General features: G+C 38.9%; 1 protein-coding gene across 1 annotated transcript in view; it reads right to left on the bottom strand.

Moving 5' to 3' along the window:
- The window catches only part of LOC149158794 (Putative N-acetyl-gamma-glutamyl-phosphate reductase), a 233,389-nt gene that overhangs the window by 190,668 nt on the left and 21,758 nt on the right, over positions 1 to 20,963 (bottom strand). The window contains exon 3 of the mRNA XM_089436316.1: positions 6,413 to 6,520. Within this exon, the coding sequence (XP_089292442.1) occupies positions 6,413 to 6,520 (108 nt within the window). The remainder of the gene's footprint in view (positions 1 to 6,412; positions 6,521 to 20,963) is intronic.

Genomic DNA, 20,963 nt, shown 5'->3' with positions numbered 1-20,963 from the left:
ACGGTACCAAACTTGGAGTACAATGCTCGCATAACTGTGTCAAGGGACAATACTTCATCTAGTATTGCCTTCTTCAGTTCAGCTCGGGCAGACATTGTCACCAAGTCTCCTCCTTGCTTGGTCGTTTGTAGTTCCTTTTCCATTCGCTCATTCTCAACTATTAGGAAGCGAACACTTGAGCTAGTGGCTTCAGCATACACTCTGGTTGCATCGGCCAAGGCAACTGGATGTTTGCGCACATCAGTCACAATCACTCGTTCTTCAACTTGCGCAAGAGATGTTTGATCCTCCGGAGTTGACACTCTGTGAGACTACACAACTCTATGTTGGGATTCATTAAACGAGATGTTGTGCATCTCTTCTTTCGGTTGATCACCAAGGATCTCAGTGCCTCCTTGGTCATTTGAGACTTGCTCCTCTTTTGGATGCATTAAAGTGGGTGAGTCGACCTCTTTGTGGTGAGGCATGAGGTCGGTGTCCTGTTCCAACTCCTGTTGCTCCATGTCTGCATCCAACTGTTGAAGTGCCTATTCTATCTCATGAGCAAAGCCTTGCCCCTGCGATGGTTCACCCTGTTCGCCTGATGTCAGTTGTTTAGATGAATCAATTACTTGTACGGCCGCTGCTTCGTCTGTTTGCACATGATGCGCCACCTGCTGTATTTGTTGCCGCTGCGCTTCCCTCTTCTATTTGCGCAGCTCTTGTTCCTGTCGGAGTTGCTCTCTCAGTTCATGCAACTCCTTCTCTACTTCTTCCATTCTCTTGTTGTCCTTCTGCCTTCGCGCGATTCGCTTGTCGCACTGCTGCCTCTTTGCCTCTATAGTCATAGATGCTTTCTCTATAAGTGGATCTGCTCGAAACTTGCATCTTTGCTCCTCCTCCATGCAATCAACAATCTTCCTCTTCCCTTTGTCGCGCACTAGTATGCTTGGCTCTGCTGCCACTGCTACTACCGGTGCTCTCTGTGATGTTGCTTCGCTAACCACTCCACAACGAATCTAACCGGTTCATTGGGTCTAGAGAAACTGTAGCAATATCTCCATGGGTCCTCCTCGGCCCAATGAAATGCCCCGTAGATCCAGTTGAACTGAACTCTTGTGCAATGATCCTTCACAATGCAATGTGGGTCATACGGATTGTAGCTTTGGAGGTCGAACGGGTACTTCTTCATCAGTTCTGCTTCAACATCCGCTTTCTTGATACTCCGGATCTCATATAACCCAATCCGCAACGGAAGAGTGGGCCAAGGTGCCTTCTTCTTCCGCTGCAGTCTAGCTGTTAATCCTGTCGAGATGTGATAGGCTACTTCCTGCATGACAAGTACGTCCAAGGCAAACTTTGGCAGAACATGTGGAGGCTTCTCCGCACTGAACATTCGAATGAAAGTGTCGGACGGTGAGGCATACCAATCTGCAATACCTATCAATGCCTCCATCGCTTCCTTTGACATGCAGGGTGGATCCTGTTCAAATATCATTTTGTACACAGGGGCAACAAAATGATCAGGCAATCGTGTGATTACTCCTTTGAAGCTGCAATCGGACAGCAACTTGAAATATGTGTTCACAGAAGTCTCCATCGGTGACCATGCGCACTCCAAGCCCAGGAACTCATGTCGGGCACAGACTGCATTTAGGATGTAGGCGGACATGTAAATCTCTACATGCATACCTCCAAGTGACTGTCGAGCCTTCATGACTTGCTCCTTCAGCTGATGAGCCAGTATGTCCACTTACATGGTTTTCCTTCTCTAGCCACTTGGTCCAGTGCAACCACCCAACTCTGTGGGAAGGTTTCCGTGCTTGGTTAACCATACAGTCGACAAGCAAATATGATCAAATATTGGTACGCCTTCCTTGGTATCTTTCTCTTGTAGACCTGGTTGGGTGTCATCCTGAAACAAGCTGGCTCCTTTACCCAATCCTTCATAATGTCTCTGGAGTTAGCACTGTTGTTGGGTAAACTGAATGGAGTCTCCATGACAGTCACGGGCTTTGACATCTGATACATCTCATCATAATCCTGTTCCCAGAAGGTCGCAAGAAACGTCCCACTAACACTTCTCAAGATCATCGTCTCGGGATCAGTGTGAGAGACAATCCAGTGTATCATGTCTGCACATGGGAACACGGGATATCTACATGCAATCCAATACAAGCTGAACTTGTGAATGTTCACGTACACTTGACGGTCTTCGAGGTGTTCCCCAAAAGTGCTTGCAAATGTTTCAATGACTTCTTGCCACTTCAGTTTGATGTCCTTGTCTAGATACAGCTTTGTATCTTCGTAGATTGGCAAACGAGAGGACATTTGCTCAATAGTTGCTCCTACTGCATTTCCATCAGTGTCCTAAGATCTTGTTCTCTTGGAAGCCATTGAGACAAATGAACACCTGAAAGATTTGGAGACAAGCAACATGCATGGCAAGAAATCTATCAGCGAAAACAAAGCAAATTCTGAGGAATGACACAGCACATACCTGGGGAACTAATGAGCAAGATTGCGCAATTTCTTCTGGGTGACTGGCTGCTAGAACCGCGCAAAAGGCAGTCTGGGCTATCTGGGAGGCAAGACTGGTTGTTGGATCTGTGCAATGCGCAAGACAAACTGGTTGTTGGGATTGTACAGTGCGCAATTCCAGCTGGGAAGGACTGCAAGCCCAGGGACTGAATTGCGCAATTTCCTAGGCCAGCAGTCACTATCCTCCAAAAATGCGCAAAACAGTCCTAGAGGCCAGTGCTGGGAAAAAATGCGCATTTCTAGAGAGGAAGGAAAAGCCTTCCTTCCCCAAATTGCGCAATGCAGTCTTAGTGAGGCAGAGTCCGGGCCAAGGTTGGCCTGACTCGCCGATGGGCAACTGAAAGCAAATAAGACAGTGAATGCATGGCAACACTAAGTGAAAGCAGAAGTGATTGACAGTGCATGCAAAACATGAATGAAAGATTCAGCAAATAGATCAACATGCATGTGGGTGAAGCGATTCGCCGGTTGAGCGAACGTTCGTGCAAAACAGTTTCATGCATGCGACAGCAGTGAGATAGCAACGAAAACTGAAACAAAGCTAGGACAAGCTAGTATACATGTAAACAACAGCAAGCGTTCAAAGAAATCAAGCAAACAGCACTCACACAAGCGAATACACAAAAAGCGACAGAAATGCTGAAAAAGACAAGTTGAGGCCACTTACCCGTGAATAGCTAAGCCGGATGTGTCAAAGAGTCCTGGATGTGTTGTGGGATGTCAAAGCTCCAAGATCGATGTGAAATAATGAGCTCTGATGCATCGAATAAATAAGTTTGGGCTCATGACGCGCATGCCACAAATCTAGGAAAAAACGACACTTCGAGGGAAACTTCTAGAACAACTTTGCATGCAATCTCTGGCTGCTAAAAATAGCTCCCTGAATCATGGGATGTCTTTTGCATGTTGCCTTTTGCTATTCTGGGAAGAGCAAGTCATGCATGCATGCAAGTCAAGTTTCCTTGGTCCCGGGTGGAACTAGTCAACCGCACTGCTCATGCATGCAGCGACTCAACTGCTTGAGAAAAATGTGCATTTCGGCTGGAAGCTGGGTTGACTGCCCAAGAAATTTGTGCAATTTCTGGGCAAAGCAGCTGACTGCTACCCAGATTTGCGCAAATTTTGGGTTGAGCAGCTCTGCTGAGGAAATTTGCGCAATTTCTGTTGGGAGTGTTGGCTAGCGGAATTGCGCAATTCTAGAGCCTAGCAGGCTGCCAGACAAGAATTGCGCAATTTCTGGAGGGAAGGTTGGTTGCCTTCCAGAAATGCGCAACTTTCTTGGGGTAGCTACTCAGCCTGCAGCTAGACCAAGTCCGGGTGGATAGCCTGTGAGGGAAGTGGATCAAGCTGTGATTGACAAGCTGCCTTTGTGCATGAAAAACACTAAAGCTTGTGTACTTGACGAAGTAAGACAAGGTGTTGTGAAAGGTTGGTAGGGGGGCTCCAAAACGGGCTAAGGCAAAATTTTGGAGGGTGGTTGTAGCCGCTACAGCAAGAGGCCCACCTTCAAATATACGATCATAGCAGATGGGTGAGGGACCACATGGCTGGCTCAAGTGGCGGAGAAATGGCTCAATGAGCTAGCTGGTGGCTAAAAGGGCCTGTTGGTTGCCGGCTGAGGACCATCTTGGAGAAAAAAAATCTCCTAGAGATATCACCCACAAAATGGTGGGTAACAAAGCATATACAAGGAGAGATACTTGAGGTTCTTTTATGGCTAATCTTTGTGTCTTTTAATGCCAATTCAGCCACCTAGAGAAAACCTAAACAGTAGAGAAAGCAGTCATATAATTGCTACAAGTACGTCATTCCTGGGTGTTTTGGTAAGGATATTAATGTTGTACCTAATAAACATTTATCAGAGCCTCACAGATGGGCAATTATCAAGAAAAGAGTCTGTTGCAAGAATGTCACTAAAACATGGTTCAACTTGCTTGTTTCCAGTGCCTTACCTAACGGTTGCATCTAATATCCAGCTTGTTATAGAATTGATTAAGTGTGACTCTAGAAGACCATCCATTTCTATACAAAGAGGTTGAGTTCTAGAAGAAGAAATATGACAAGGTAATGGATGCATTTAGCCACATATAAGATATAGCTCAAAGAAAGAAGTTGATCTAGATTGAATCACTATATAATTTGTCAACCATCTCGATACTTTCAGAGTGAAAAATTTGAAGGAATCAACTTACAGGAACAGTTTTAGCAGCAGGACCCAATTTAGAGAATTGTGGTCTAAAACATTTTGGGCTAGTTTGAGGACTGAAATGACATTTTCTTGGGGTAAAACTTCACCACTTAAGCATGGCACCTAGTGACATTATTCTATACACACAGACCTTGACACTATTCGAGAGGATATCATGTCAGCCCCTATTACTCATGGAAAAAGGGCTAGTCACATGAATGCTATGTAGAAGGCTCTAGAAGGGTAGCATTGCAACTCATGTTGAGGGTTGAATGGGTTAAATTTAACCCCTAGATGGCTATCATGTTGTGCTATAACCAAGTCACTCGGAGGAAAATGGGTTCCGTTCTATTCAAGTGCATTTAGTTCCATAGTGGAGCAGAGTAGCTGAGAGGATAGAGAGAGTACAAAAGAATGATTTTGTATTCCCTAGCAACCTATGGGCTATAGGTCTCAAGCAAATCCATAGAGAATGCCTTCTCCTTTGTATTTGCATCATTTCTATTCCAAACAAAAGAAAGCAGAGCAACCTCACCTTCCAATGGCGTTTTCTCCCGAAAGGATTTCCCAAAGCAAATCTTGGTGTTTATTGTGGCTTGTATGTGATTGTATTCACATGTTTCTCTATTTTCTACATATTATCTATTGCGTGCATAAAAACAAGACAATTAATAACAAACCTGGAATCTAAAAGGAATTAACCATTCATGCTATAGATTTCAGTTTATTTTCATAGATTTTTTTTTTACAAACTGTTCAGTGGAATATGCCCATTAGTCTACAAATCATTATGGTATTAAAGCAGGTTTCTTTCGATATATTGTAGAAAGTTGCAGGGGATCATATAGTTTAAGTAGAAATTCATAAAACCCTAGCCATGGCAAACAAATCAATTTATGATAACCCTCAAGATCCAGCAGAAGAGGTGTTTGCAAAACTAGAAGCGCAAGTCGTCAAAATAAACAGTAATGTGAGCCTCCTCAAGGTGGCCCTAAACAATAAGCACGGATTGTTTGGAGATGATGGAGGTTCCAACGCAAAGGTCAAATCAAAGGGAGAATTGGGGGATCAAGAAGAACCAGCGAAGGAGTCTAGGTTTGATCCCAAAATAACGGGTTCCATGCAATCCCATGGAAGCACAAGTCCACATGGATAACAAACTAGCTAACTAATAGGTTGCTAATATGGCATGCTAAATTACTACTCTCTGACAACAAAGACAAAACTAATATAATTTTATTATTTATCAAGCAACAAAAGTGAAACAAGAGATATTATCAATAGCTTGATTCATTGTTGAATTTAAATGAACTTAAAAATCGAGAATGAAAAGCCCTAGTGCTAAAGAAATTTGCATTTGTCCATATGCTATACAATCAACAACTGTATTATTAATAAAAAAAGAAATATGGCCAACAATCCTTCTAGAATCTAAACTAAATAATAAACACCCACTAGTAGTGGCATGGGTAAGAGGGATAAGTTAGATGACAATAAGAACGTAAGATAGCCATTATCTTCAATAATACACAAACTTGGTATTAAATAAATCACAAATGCATTTCATTTAGGGGACCTTTACAATCTTGGTATTAAATAAATCACAAATGCATTTCATTTAGGGGACCTTTACAATCTTGGTGATAAAAAACAACATTAGCAAATAATAAATAGTCCAAAGGTCTATTACATAAAAATGTTTACCTGGGTAATCAAGTGTGGAAAAACTGACCCAAGAGATTGCCCTGCCTTCCTATCGGCAGTCATTAAGGTAATTTTGAAATGTGGATGAGTTGCGAGAAGGCGTACAATCTGTTATGTATATAGAAATTATCACAAACAATACACAGATGTCAGAAATTAGTAGAGAATCGAGATTAAATCATTAAAGCATATGTCCAAGGACACACTAAAAGGAGAAAATCTAGTCATCAAACTTAATGCTTACATAATGCATATAGATGGTTAAGATAGTGAAGAACATTGTATAAGCATATGTCCTGGCGCAGATAATTACAAAGAACTATTTATCAATTTCAATGCCCATGTAATTTGTCTATGCATTTAGGATAATGAAATTTGTAAAAGTGTAAGCTGTTCGGCAATCACTTCTAATGCTGAATAAATGTTTTACGCAATGTTGGAAACAAAGTCCACAAACAATTTTAATTGCAAAACAAATAAATTTATATTTTCAATGTGTTACTGCAAAACTAAGGTTTTCTGTAAAGATTCAATCAGTGTTAAAAATCCAAAGAGTTCAGTGTTTCCTAGTAACTCTCACTACTTTTTGCAACTCAGATTCCAACCCTACCTAATTAGTGTTTCTTCAGTTTGCTTCCTGAAGAACTTTCAGCCTTGAGACTGAATCTGATTTTTCAATTACAACAGCATATGAATCATTTCTCCATCAACCAATAAACCAGGCAACTAAATAGTCAATTGGGGTTATCTCGGGTGGTTGGGCAGAATGGTTGTTATCTCCCCCACCCAGGTTCAATTCCCTGCGAATGACATGATGGTGAAAAATATTGTTGTAATGGCCATGTGCCTATGAATATTTTGGAGAGACCCTCACTATTGCCCTCGATCTGGGAGAGAGGATGATTTCCCTTTAAAAAAGAAAAAAAACTAGACAACTAAAGGAAACAAACGCCAAATTGTATATGAACTTGGGAGATGATTCCCTGCCCTTAAGGGCACATCCCCAAGTACAAACCAGATCTGACTTTAATCTTATTACAGCATATTTGTAACAGGTAAAAATCAGCCCTGTTAGCTTCTCTTTACTTGTCAATTCACCCAAGTAAATCTGCCTACTATTATATCATCACGAGAAATAAGTTGTAAATCAGATCTGCAAGTACAGAAATTTAGGACAGCAAGGTACACTTCATGTTAACATAAGAAAAAAATATACAAATACATAACAACAGCTTGTGATAAGCTAGTACATACAGGCCACTAACTTATCATGAGCTATGACTCCTCAACAATGCTCTCCAGTGCACACTTCATATCAACATAAGGAAAAAAAACAAATACATACCAACAGCTTGTGATAAGATGATACATACAGTCCACTAACTTGTCACGAGCTAGGATGATAAAATTCAAAAGGAAGACCAACAAATCAGCCATACAAAAACATATCCTTGCATATCCCATCACTGGTTCAAGAACATTTTAATGAGATGCCATCGCAGTAGTGGGGCAACCTTTGGCTCAACCAAAAGATGATCTTCCTTATAAGATTCCAATGATTTCTTAATAATGCCTCAATTAGATGTTAAACACAATGATGCCAATTAGATCTCAAAGCTTAAACAACTTAAATCATCAATGAGATTAGAGAGTCTATGCCAAATAACCAATGAAACTTAAGATGCCAAGTGCTTAAGATAAACAACCAAGATATCAAAGCTTATTCAGATTACGATCTTTACTTAGAGCAATTATCCAAGATTCCAATGATTTCTTAATAACCTCAAATAGATGTTAAACACAACGATGCCAATTAGATCTCAAAGCTTAAACAACTTCGATCATCAATGAGATTAGAGAGTTTTGAGTGTGTTAAGTGCCAAGTTAACAAATGTTAGATTCCAAAATCAACAATAACACTTCAACAATTATTAGTTCTAGGACAGCAGTAAGAAAATCACTTTAAACCATGAAATTTGCCAAACTTATGAGGTAGAAAATTTCCCAATGGTTAGCCAATGTAGATTTATAATTTTCAGACCTCTTAAGATGTTATAAACTTATGAGGTAGAAAATTTCCCAATGCTTAGCCAATGTAGATTTATAATTTTCAGACCTCTTAAGATGTTATATGTGACTGTTAGGACAGCAGTAAGAAAGTTGTAACAGCAGCAAGGGAAACACCTTAGATTCAATAGATATCAAGCCAATAGTGACTAGCAATGATTAGTAAAATGCCCAATAACTTGCCAAAGTGAAATATGAGTTTTAAACCACTTTAAGATGTAATATTCAGTGCTATATCAGATCTGAAACAAGTTATTACAGCAGTAAATAAACTAACAAATCAACAAACTAATGATGCCACAACCAATGCCCAATATGCCCAAAAATAGTAAAAATTCACCAAACTTGAAAAAATCAATTTTTGAGTCTTTTTTAGATATATGATTCAGAAAAAATTCAGACTTGATTCAGTAATTTATGGGCTAGATCGTAGATGGCCAACTGGCCAAAATTCATGAAAATTTAGATTTTGAAACTTTAAGTGATTTTGACCAATTCAAAAGTGATTTTAGGGTATATTACTATTATTACTTGCTGTAATAAAATAGAGGCAAAATGAGAGTTTAGAGATCAAAATGTATGCCCAAGGCCTTGAAGATCAACTTGCCCAAGTAGCCCAAAATTCCTGCAACGATCTTGCACCTGAAAACACAAGTTTTTGAACAACTTTCTCCTGCAAAACCACCAAGAAATCAATCTTGAAAATTTCAAATATGGAACAAGGGAAAAATTGGCAAAGGAAGGCCAACGCTAGGCCTACCAAAGCTAGCCTTGTGGGGTAAGGAGGCTAGAAGGGCAGATCAGGGCCAAAGAGGAAGGAAAAGGCCAAAAAGAGGCAACGCTAGAGGAGGAAGGCCCTTCATGGCTAGACACTGGGGTTCTTAGGCTAAAAAGTGAAACCCATGCTTCAAAAAAAAAAATCCTCTAGATCTGAATTTTGCTGCAAAATCTTCAGTGGATAACCCTGCAAAATTTTCTAAAGACTAGATCTTACCCTCAAGGATCTAGATCTGGCTCTACTTCAGCTTGATCTCTTAATTCAACCTACAAAAATGAAAATAAAACACCCAAACCCCAAATATATACAAAAATTCTTAGAACCCCAAAACCCATGCTAGCAAAAATATTTTACAAATTATATTTACAAAATCTACAAATATATAAGGGTTTTGAAAATTTAAATTTTTGAGAGATATTTTTTATGGCTTTTTTCTTTGATAAATGGCTAAGAACGCTTCAGAAACCCGATGCACACTATAGCCTTAGCGAAATATTTAATCTACCACATGAATATTCAGGATCCAAGGAAAATGATCCTTGCCTACAGTTTGTGAACTTGGAGACCAAGGACTGAAGTACCTGCAAACACTATGTATTTATCTCAAAATAATCATATATTAGCACAACATAAAAAGCCCGTAGTCAGTACATACCACAAATCAATGAACAAGTACACCTCGAGTTGCACCCCAAATTCTTTATTATGATAAAAAAAAAATAGTTCCTAGCGGGGCAATAGTTTAGACAAATGCTTCAGCAGCAATTTCTTAGCCAGAAATCAGATGGCTAGAGATCCAAATGACTCACTAATTTATAAATAAATCCTCCAAGTGAAAAATAACGGTTAGTTTCCTTGATCCTTGTCAAAATAATCTTGGTTGTCGAAAAATATTTGATCATCTTTTAATCTTAGCCGTTGAATTTTTATTTTTGAGGAATTTTCGAATTTATTATTTAATTCCATTTTAATTAGCTCAAAATTAATTATTTTGAGCTAATTTCCTCAAAAATTTGACTTTGACTTAACCACCAAGGCCCAAGGGTCCAATTTTTCTTGAAATATCCAATATTCCTTTGGTGGAAAGCCTCTAAAAATTAATTCTTTTAAGACCCACGAATTTTTCACTTGAAGAATTTAATTTTCCTAAAAAATTTAATTTAACTCTAATTAATTAAATTTCTGACTTAGGATTTTAATTTAATTTTGCCAGAAAATTTAATTAATTGACACATGAGGGGATTAATTATTTTTTCCACCCTCTAATATTTTAACCATGGTGTCTAAGTATGAGGGACCATGCATTAAAATATTTTTTACATAAGATTTACAATTTCAACCCTCAAAGGGGGAATACTCGTTCGGCTTAGACCCTCAAAAAACATACCCAATCTGCGACACAATATGAGCTAGTAGACCAAGTGATTTGTAATAAAATAATTTAGCCAATTAGCTTAAATTATTCCCAAATCACTTTTACATAAGACTCAACTAAAACACTAGGACTTACCTAAGATTTTGACGAAGAATTACACCCTAGATTTGGGGTGAGGTTGGAGGGAAAAACTTTGCCGACCATTTGTGTTTAGAAACACAAATGAATCAATGAGACGAAAAACCTCATAGGATGAAACTCTCGCCAAAATAATAGGCTTACCTAGGTTGTTACATACATTCATGGTCTTACTAGCATCATTTACATTACATAACTTGCAGAATGGGTTTACAATGACATATGAACTACTAACAAATGATCCGATCTTGTTGAAAAAATTTGGTACCTCCACTTCCTTGGAACTTTGACAAAATGTGTGCAACAGGTTTTATGCTCAAGATATTAGCCGTTAGGTCTCCTAAGGTTTACATGAGTCAATGAGTCATTATTATATTGTAAAAGACCCTTTCAGGAACTTGTATCAAACAAAGAAAATTATTTTCTACATGGAAATGTCTAGAAGGCTCCTAGGAACCAAGTTGACCAGCCTACATGAAGTTGGCCATGTGAGAGATATTTGAGCCCTAAGAAAGGCTATAAAAGGAAGAGCATTCGACCTCTTAACACACATATAAACATCACACATCTTGGATTCAGCCTGAGGTTAAGAAGAAATACGAGTGTCCTAGGAAAGCAAGGGAAGGCTAGCGAAGGAAGGGAGAAGCCCTTGAAGAAATTGAAGGTTTGAAATTTACATGTTTCTGCTCACACATGCGAGAAACCTAGGGTTTCTGGATGCACTTCAGGTCCGAAAATTGCAAGATAAGTTGCAGACTTCGCTTGAAGAAACAAAAGGCTAGAAGAGCCTCGCTTTGAAGGAACATTGTCTCGCTACTCTTGGAAGACCTTATCTTGCATTGAAGAGGGAAGTTTGCTTGGTTGACTTGGTTCTTGGTGGTAGCCTTGGTCTACGATTTGGTCTTTCAGGTCTCCTTTGAAGTTGATTCTATAAGAAGAGAAGTTTTTTTTTGGTTTTCCCCTTGGAAGGGTTTTGCCCTGGCTTGGAGCCTAGATCTTGTGTTCATCTTTCTTGATTGTGATCTTCACGGTTTTGGCATTTATTTGATGATAATAACATAAGCATAATAATGAAGAAGAACATACTGTCACAAATAAATTCATGTATGGAAAAGTTAAATTAAAACATTGCCCTAATGAATTTTCCAACATGGTATCAGAGCTAAGGTCAATATCATAGGCAGCTAGAATATCATTGTAGTTTGAAGGGTTTTCAAGACAAGAAGTAGGGAATGTTTGTAATCTCCTTGAGGGTCGAAATTCTCTTTAGATAGGATCACCGAGTTTGTGGGTTAGTTAAGGCCTAGAACAGACCTATTTTCATCACTATTTTTGCTCTAAATCAGTTCAGAACTTGGCACCAATAGCCACAGATCCAAAGCTACAGGAGAGTCGTTTGAATCCAATTGAGTGTGGATTGGAGGGAGGAATATCCCTGTGATAGAGAGAAGGCCTAAAGAAAGAATAGGCCTAAGGATTAGGCCAAATTTCAAAGAATTTGGATCTATATTCTAGGTTGAGAGTCCTAGGAAGATCGCGACTTAAAAAATACAAGACTGTGGACTAAAAACAACCATTCTAGAGAGTAAGAAAAGACCTCCTGTAATAAAAACTAAATTGTTGGTTGGAAAGGCATTTTCTCAAGGTCTATGCAGTGACTGTGAGAAGCCCTAGTTGAAGGGTCAAAGACTTAAGAAATGCTTCAGTAGTATCAAGATTTATATATCAGAAATAGGTATCAAACCTATTGTTAAAGACAGTGAAATAAAAAGAAGTCCTTGAATTTCTTGAAGTTGAACATCCCAAGAAAAGGCCTATCCCGTGTCACAGAAATGCAAGTTTTGTAAACTTAAGTTTGGGAGGCCAACAATGGCATAAAAGCAAGTAGTGGAAAAGTGACCTTAAAGAAGGATCGAGACCGCAATCAAAGAAGCATCCTAGGCCAATCCTGGAAGTCTATTACAATGTCAACAAGAAGCCCTGACCTAAGGGCCGAAGTTGCAAACTAATAATACAAATCTAAAATACAAAAAATTGGTACCAAGTCAAGAGCTACAAAAATCTATGAAGACAAGGTCGAGCTCTTGTGGTGACTGTTGGAAGGACAAATAGACCTAAACCAGGGGTTGGAGGTATCTTCCAGGACAGTGAATTGCAGAGGCTTGTAAAGAGGAGGTTGTTGATTTTTGAAGGTGGTTTGTCCATAGATGAAGGGCTAATGTGAGCAACTTGTGTGCCCTAACATGTGATCAAGACTTCAAAAGGTATGCATAGCAGTTTGTAAGGTATGTATGATTTCTAAATGAGTTTTTGTTAAATGGTCTACATAAGGTAATGAATTAGGGTTTTTGCTACATGTTTTGATCTAGGGTTTGTAGACTTCATCTAGCTAAAGGTTTTTGGTATCTAGGGATTGAAAACCCTAGATGGAACTTGAATAAGAAAAACACTAGTAAGAAACCCTAATTTGTTCCCTCATAGAAACCCTAGCTCTTGAATTCTAGGGTTTGTAGATGATCTAAGGTATATGGTAAACTTGAGAAAGGGTGGAATTGAAATCTAGGACATGACATCAAAACCCTAGGGCTAATGTTTCTATGAGAAATATCAAAGGAATTTAGGGTTTGTGTTTAAGAATCCTAGGAGAATACCCTCTATAAAAACCATGAAATGCTAGGTCGTTATCATGCTCTTGTATTTGTATACTATGCTTGGTTGTACTTGCTATTAAAATTGCAGGCAAAAGCAAGATGAGAAGGAGGGAAGAAGCAAAGAAACTATCGTGCTTGATGATGACTCCTTGGAAATGATGAGCGTGATGGAGGGAGGGAATTGAAAGGATCCTGAAGTAACTAACGACTAAAGGAGTAAGCATGCATCTTGATCTAGTATGGCATCATAGATAAAAGCATGTGATAGTAGCATATTTAAAGTCTACTTGTTTGAATTGCTTGGAATCATCTAGTCCTTTAAGAATGAAAAGCTTGGGGACCATTCTGCATAAGTGTTCATCCATACATTGTCTAACATTATGTTAGAGGAAGTCATTTTGCTAAGGTGGATCATCATGATCCTGTAAGAGTCATCATCTTGGAAGGCTCTTGGAAGAAGCATTATGACAAGAGTAGTATATATTCTGTTATCACTGAAAATTCTAATGCCAAAATTTCTCAGACTAGCTTGAGGACAAAGCACATAGATCCTTTTGGCAGTTTCGCAGCGCAACATGTTTTAGGTGATTTCGTAGCGCATAATTCATATTTTGCACTGGCTGCGCTACGAAATTGGGGATTTGTTCGAATCCATAGTCATTCTTTCCCAGCTGTCATGTTTATCAAAATCCATTGGGTTTGCATCGACAGTTGTCAGTTTATAAGGTTTTTTAGTACCCCAGCAGATGGTGTTTCATTAGGTTTATCTGGAGCACTCTTTCCTTGGAAGAAGCCTTCTGTGGTAATCAGTGGAATAAACAAGGGATCAGACTGTGGATATCACATCATTTATTTTGACACTTTTGCAAGTGCAAGGGAAACTCTCATGTCAGGGGTTCCTTCTATTGCAATATCTTTGAATTGGGAATAAGATGAGAGCAGCGACAGTGATTTCAAGGAAGCAGTGGAAATCTGTCTGCCTTTAATATATGCTGCAATACAAGATACTGAAAAAGATCTATTTCCTAAAGGTTGTCTATTAAAGGTTGATATCTCAACACACCCAGCTGTGAATAAGGGATTCAGAATTACTGGGCCAAATGACACCCCTTACAGATGACAACTGGTCATATAAAGAGGAGAACCTATGATTTTCGTTATGTTGTGTTTGGTTACAATCAAGAATGTGCCAATCCATCCATGCAGAAACCCGCACATGGTAGCAATGGCATAGAAGAGGTTATGAAGTTGGAAAGTCCGGAACCCATATTATTTAGTCAGAGATATCAAAATGTAGCAGAGTTTGAGTTAGTGTGGTGGAACAGAGGAAATAGTGCAAAGAGAAAAGTCTCTATTTGGCGTCCTATTCTTCCACCTGGATGCTTTTATGTCGGTGATATGGCAGTTCCAGGATATGCTTCAAAGTTTGGTACTACATCAGGTTAAAGGCACCCCTGTTGTTTGTCCCATGGTAACTGTTATTCAATGGAGGAACGAAATTGCTCGGTTCACTACTGAAGGAAACATCATCACAGCTGCATAAAGATGATAGAACAGTTTCGCAGCGCGCTGCGAAACCCCTGTAGCAGCCTGTTTCAGCATAAAAAACTCTGCTTTCTGCGTTTACTAGTCAACTTCCAGGAGGTCTCTAAAGCAAATGAAAACCTATTTTGGGAAATGGAAAGAGGTTTTTATTCCTAACAGACTGAACTAGAAAAACCTCTTTCAGTTTCTTCAAATTGATTATGAACTGGGAGAAACGAGTGACTAAAGTTGCGCTACGAAACTGCTGTAGGTGCAGTTTTTAATTTCCTGTTTTACACATCTTCTTCAAAGACAGATTCTGGGCAGCTGGAGTAGTTTTTTAAAAAACCAAAAGAGGTTTTTGTTAAGTACGGATTGTTTCACAAAAACCTCCTTCAGTTTTTCCAAATACGTCTTCTGTGAGAAATTACGAGCTCTGTCTCAAGACATATTTTTCAGCCAGAACATATGGGAGTAGTTGGTTCGATTGCAGATTTATGGGTTAAATATGAAGCTGAAGTGAAGGAAGTTTTCTCAAATGATAGTGCTACTAAAGCTGTTGTTGAAGATACCCTTGATGACAATGAACGTGAGCCTGAGAGCTGAAAACAAAGCCTTGAAGGAGGAGGTTGTGAATTTGAAGATACAGCTAGGTCAACTAGCTCACTGACTTGAAGAAAAAGGTGCCATTCTTAGTTTTGGGTCAATTTTGTTTAAGCTCCATTATTTTGAAGTCATATAAGTCTTTGATACCTATGGAAGAAGTCTAAAGAGTCAGAAATTCAAGCAAAGAATGCCTTAAGACAAATGCACTTATAAGAAAAACAAAGAGTTTAATGATGGGGTCAGTGAATTTTTGAATGAAATGCCTCAAGAACGTAAGGGAGACCATACAAGACTCTTCTAGCTATTCAGAGAGTGACAAGTGGACCTTTTGGTAAAGGTAAAATTTTTGTCTCAAGTTAAACTTTTGTAAAGCTACTTTATGACAAGTTAGGGTTTAGCAGAATGGCATACGAGGAGTATCTTTTTGGTTCATACACCTGGCTATCCATGAAGCTTCCAACGCATTTGAAGTATGGTGAGGCTCGTAAGTTTTGGGATATTAAAGGAGCTGGGACATGTTGCTTGATTTTCGGAGGATGGTAGGAGACAGGGACCATAAAAATAGGGGTTTTGATCCTAATGATAAATGATCCATCAGCGCCTTCAGGTATCCAAAGTCAGCGTTCCTTGCACCTGTAGCTCAGTCATCTCAGCCTAACCAACAGAAGACAGCTGTCAAAGATCAAGAAAAGAATCATGCTACGAGGAGATGAAATTAGAGTTTTAGTTTGATTAGGACTCTTTGTAATTACAGCTCAACACTTTGTGTATTTAATGAGTCTGTTTAAAGTAGATAAGGATAGTTAATGATAAGTCATCGAGCTCCCCTCATGCTGGAGGAGGAGACTCAAAGTAGTTAAGTTTGTTTTCCTATATATAGTGAAAACTCTGATGTAATGGGGGTTGGATGTTATGTAAAACAGAGTTTTACATTTGCTTATGAAAAAGACTTGTTGCAGTAATATAATGGATTACTTTTTCTTCTCAAGATTCATATTGTGTTCAAATGCTCAAGATGTAGGTGGTTTTGTCTTATCTTTCATATTTTACAGCTCCATAGATGTGCAATCACTCTGAATTCACCTAGTTGCTCAGATTTCCTGTGCATATTTATGAGTTGAGGTTCTTTTGAGAAATGTTTTGAGTATTTAGACATTATATGCCTTGACTTCCATGAATGAGTAGTTTATAGTTTACTGAAATGGGTTTGACTCCATGAACCCAATGGAAGAAATCTTATGTTGTCTGTCCAACCAGCATGTTTATTAAAGTTTTCATTTCAAGAGTTAGCCCTCTTAGTGTTAATCATAGTCAGTTGTTTGTTTTGAGAGAGCCCTCTCAGGTTAGGGAGGCTAATCCTTAGCCAAGAGTCTGGTCTGAAATAGTTACATAGAGTCTAACTGATTAGCAGCCATCAGTACATGATTTTGTGATAACATATTCCACATTATATGGAAACAATACTCTGAAAAGGATGAAGGAATACAGTTGGACAAGTTGCAGGCTCATTGTTGAATACATTTAGCTAGATGATTATGTGAAAGATTAAGAATGCATGTTTAGAATAACTTTTGGGTAGGATTCATATAACCTTGGAAGAAAAGTTAGTCATAAGTTATGCATAGTGAATCTTTCATTTGGTTATATGATGCCTAAGAAGATGAAATTGACTCACTCTGAATGGATAAGAATATTAAGACTTTCGTGCTAGAATATATGCATACATTAGTGATCAACATCTAGTATAATATTCATAAAAGAATGATAACTTAGTAATCAAGTTTGGTCCTTGGGCACTCTGATGCATGAAGGAAGAATCGTATGGAGATAGACCTTGAAGATGTTGATGATGAGAAAGTTGTCACAATGAGGTAAGTCTGATGTTAATATTTATTGTCGATTATCTGGTTAACATATTGTTTTGCTACCTGGAAGAATGTTGTAGGATGGCAGTTGAGGCAAGTTCAATTGTATGGAATGTATGAAGAATGTTGAGGAAATCTCAATATCTGGTACCTGGCAACTGTGAAGTCAAGATGCACTCATCTTGGGATAACCTGAAGCTCAAAGGAGAACACTTTCTTGAGGAAGCTATGATCAACTGGAAACTTGGGAAGGCTCAATATAATGCCTTCATTGAAATTGACAAGATGTGCAAGATTAATGACCTGGAACCTGTCACAAGATTGAAGAAGATGGCGCCATGATACCCCGAAAGAAAGCAGGCTTGATACGATGAGATGCGGAGAAAAGAAGGAGAGTCAGGCAGCTATGGAGAGCTGGTAGTTGATACTCTTAAGAAGACGAGCTAGAAACCTTGTGTATATGATTTCCCAATTAAAAAGGAAGTCAGGAATCTCCTCTAGATTCGAGAGGGAGTGAAGGAGTCCCCTTGAATAAAAGCAAGAATCTATTCTCAAGTTTAAAAGGAGAATAGGGATATCCTTTCTGGTTGAGAGGGAGTGATTCTCTGCTTCATGTGTCAAGCACTTGACCAGGACTGACAGCCGTAATCCTAAGAAAAGGCCTTGGAGAGAGAATGGTAGAGGATTGGATAAGAATTTGTGGTTTCCTTGAGGATAGAACATCCAAGAAAGGAAAGGAGCTGACACTCTTTGAGGACATGACAGGTATCCAAGATAAGAGTGGGCGAAGAGAACCAATATTCTTTGAAGATTCAAGACCAAGAATCCAAGATAAGAATAGTCCTAAAAGGACATGCTTTGTGGACATCCGCATGGAGTATGTGCCTTGTAGAGGTAGTGTGATATCACACGTAAGGCCTCCCAGCATAAGCGCATAAGCTCTTGAATGGAGTAGAGTTTATCATGTTAGGCCTCTAAGACAATGTGGGTTGATCATAATGTTGATGCTTACAGTTGGATTATCAATCCAACTCTTCTTATGAGAACTTTTCAAAGGGAGTATTGTCCTTGTACCGGATGGACAATTATGAATACCTCCCAAGTTAAGAGGGAGTGTTGAAGAATGTAACTAGTTTTGGTCTTCATAATTGTCATTTTGACTCATGTGATGATGTAAATATTATTCGGAGAAAGAAAATGATGTAAATAATAAAAGAAAAATATTTTTGGAGCATGGGTTTCAAGCTCAAAATATATGTCATTAGGTCTCCTAGGATTTACATGAGTCAATGAGTCATTATTATATAGTAAAAGACACTTTTGGGAACTTGTATCAAAGAAAGAAAATTATTTTATATATGGAAACATCTAGAAGGATCCTAAGAACCAAGTCGGCCAGCCTACATGAAGTCGGCCTTTTGAGGGATATTTGAGCCCTAAGAAAGAATATAAAAGGAAGAGCATTCGACCTCTTGACACAAATATGAACATCACACATCTTGGATTCAGTCTGAAGTTAAAAAGAAATATGAGGGTCCTAAGAAAGCAAGGGAAGGCTAGGGAAGGAAGGGGAGAAGCCCTTGAAAATTCAAAAAATCGAAGGTCTAAAATTTACATGTTTTTGCTCACAAGTTCGACACTTTAGGTCAGAAAATTGTCGGATAAGTTGCAAACTTCGCTTCAAGAAACAAAAGGCTAGAAGAGCCTCACTTTGAATGAACATTGTCTCACTACTCTTGGAAGACCTTATCTTACATTGAAGAAGAAAGTTTAGGTGGTTGACTTGGTTATTGGTGGTAGCCTTGGTCTAGGGTTTGGTCTTAGAAGTCTCCTTTGAAGTTGATTCTATAAGAAGAGAGGTTCTTTTGGGTTTTCCCCTTGGAGGGGTTTTGCGCTAGCTTGGAGCCTATATCTTGTGTTCATCTTTCTCAATTGTGATCTTCATGGTCTTGGCATTTAATTGATCATAAGAACATAAGCATAATAATGAATTAGAACATAATGTCGCAAACAAATGTCATGTATGGAAAAGTTAAATTAAAATGTAGCCCTTATGGATTTTCAAACACAAACTTGGAGGGCCACTAGAGGAGACACCAATGCAGAAGCATATCCAAACGGATTTGCAAGATCACCCCTCTAATGTAACTCACAAGCAGCCCTAGCTAGTTGTCTAGGGTAGGGGCCAAAATTTTGAAAAAGGAGAAAAAGAGGAGGATGGTGATCACCAAATTTTCTTGGACTAGTGCCTTACCCTTGGGCTATGGAGTCTATGTGATTCGAAATTCGGCTAAATCGTCTCTCAAGGAGGTTAAAAAGTGATGCCCTAGCACCTACCTTTCAACAATTACCCACCCAAGATCTATGGACTTTTATGGAAGAAAAACAAATTTCAATCCACTAGGAACATTCATCTACTTGTTATCAATGAGTAACATGTGCAATTAAACAATTCTAGCAATCTTTACAATGATTTTCAATAAATTAGGGCACAAAAGAACTAGCTAGATGCAATAATTCCACACATTAGACATTATTCATGAAAAATCTTCAACAAAATTTACTTACAAGATAACAAGAGGTATATCCAATCCAAGATCAAGAAAGTAGCTCCAAGAGAAAATGAGTTTAGCTCCCAAAAATATCGAAATGCATCAAAAGAGCTCTAATAGACATCCAAAGAAAAAGTGTGAAATTCTCAAGAGAGAGATAGATCCAAGTGTGATGATGATGTTTGATACAAATGAGGCTTAGCTTTATTTATATGAGCCTCTTCTAATTCGAATTAGCCTAAGATGCCCCTAAAATTATTTTAATGTGCAAAATAACATAACTTTGGTGACAAGCCCACCAAATAACTCATAAAGTGTAGAATAAGCCATCCAAAATGAAGCTGAAATGATGAAACATTGGTGTAGGAGGGTCATGGAAGGTCTAATCGAGTCCTCAAGGTGCCATGATGAAGAGGAGGGCTCCATGAGTGATGGTCAAGGGGGTGGCCCCTTGATCTCCAAATAAAACATCATGTCGTGCTCCAAAGTGACTCTAGGGCACAAGTAGTGGTCTCATGGGTCTCCTGGTGTAAAATAAGCCTATAGACTGGTCCAAATGAGGGCACGAAAGATGGTGCTTACCCTCCCATGTCTCAATGATAAGACAAACCTCTTTTGGGCCTTGGATCAACTACCAAACCCTGTATATGTTGTAAAGTTGGCTAGGGGCATTATTGGTCCAAGTGCATCATCTCTCATACAATGGGAGCAATGAACAAGTTGTTGAAGATGCTGAGGTTGCCCATGGTGTGAGATAATGCTCTGTCACATGATGGAAATCCATGGCTCTCAACGCATCCCCTATAAGTGTCAATATGATCCTCTAGTGGGCTTGGGTAAGTTGCCCAACCCATGATGAAACCACCTACCAATCCTGCATAAGATTCAATGTGTCTCCTCACCTTCAAGTACAATAATTCATTAGTGCAATTGAGTGAATAAGTTGTTAATCAAGGGCAGAAATGGAGACTTCATAATGGGTTTCCCTTCCAAAT

Source organism: Pinus tabuliformis, chromosome 5_2 (genome assembly GCF_031772625.1).
Source record: "Pinus tabuliformis cultivar Carrire ecotype Pingquan chromosome 5_2, CPIR1, whole genome shotgun sequence".
Lineage (NCBI taxonomy): Eukaryota > Viridiplantae > Streptophyta > Pinopsida > Pinales > Pinaceae > Pinus > Pinus tabuliformis.
Note: the sequence above shows the minus strand (reverse complement) of the source record. Positions and strands in the feature narration are given on the sequence as shown.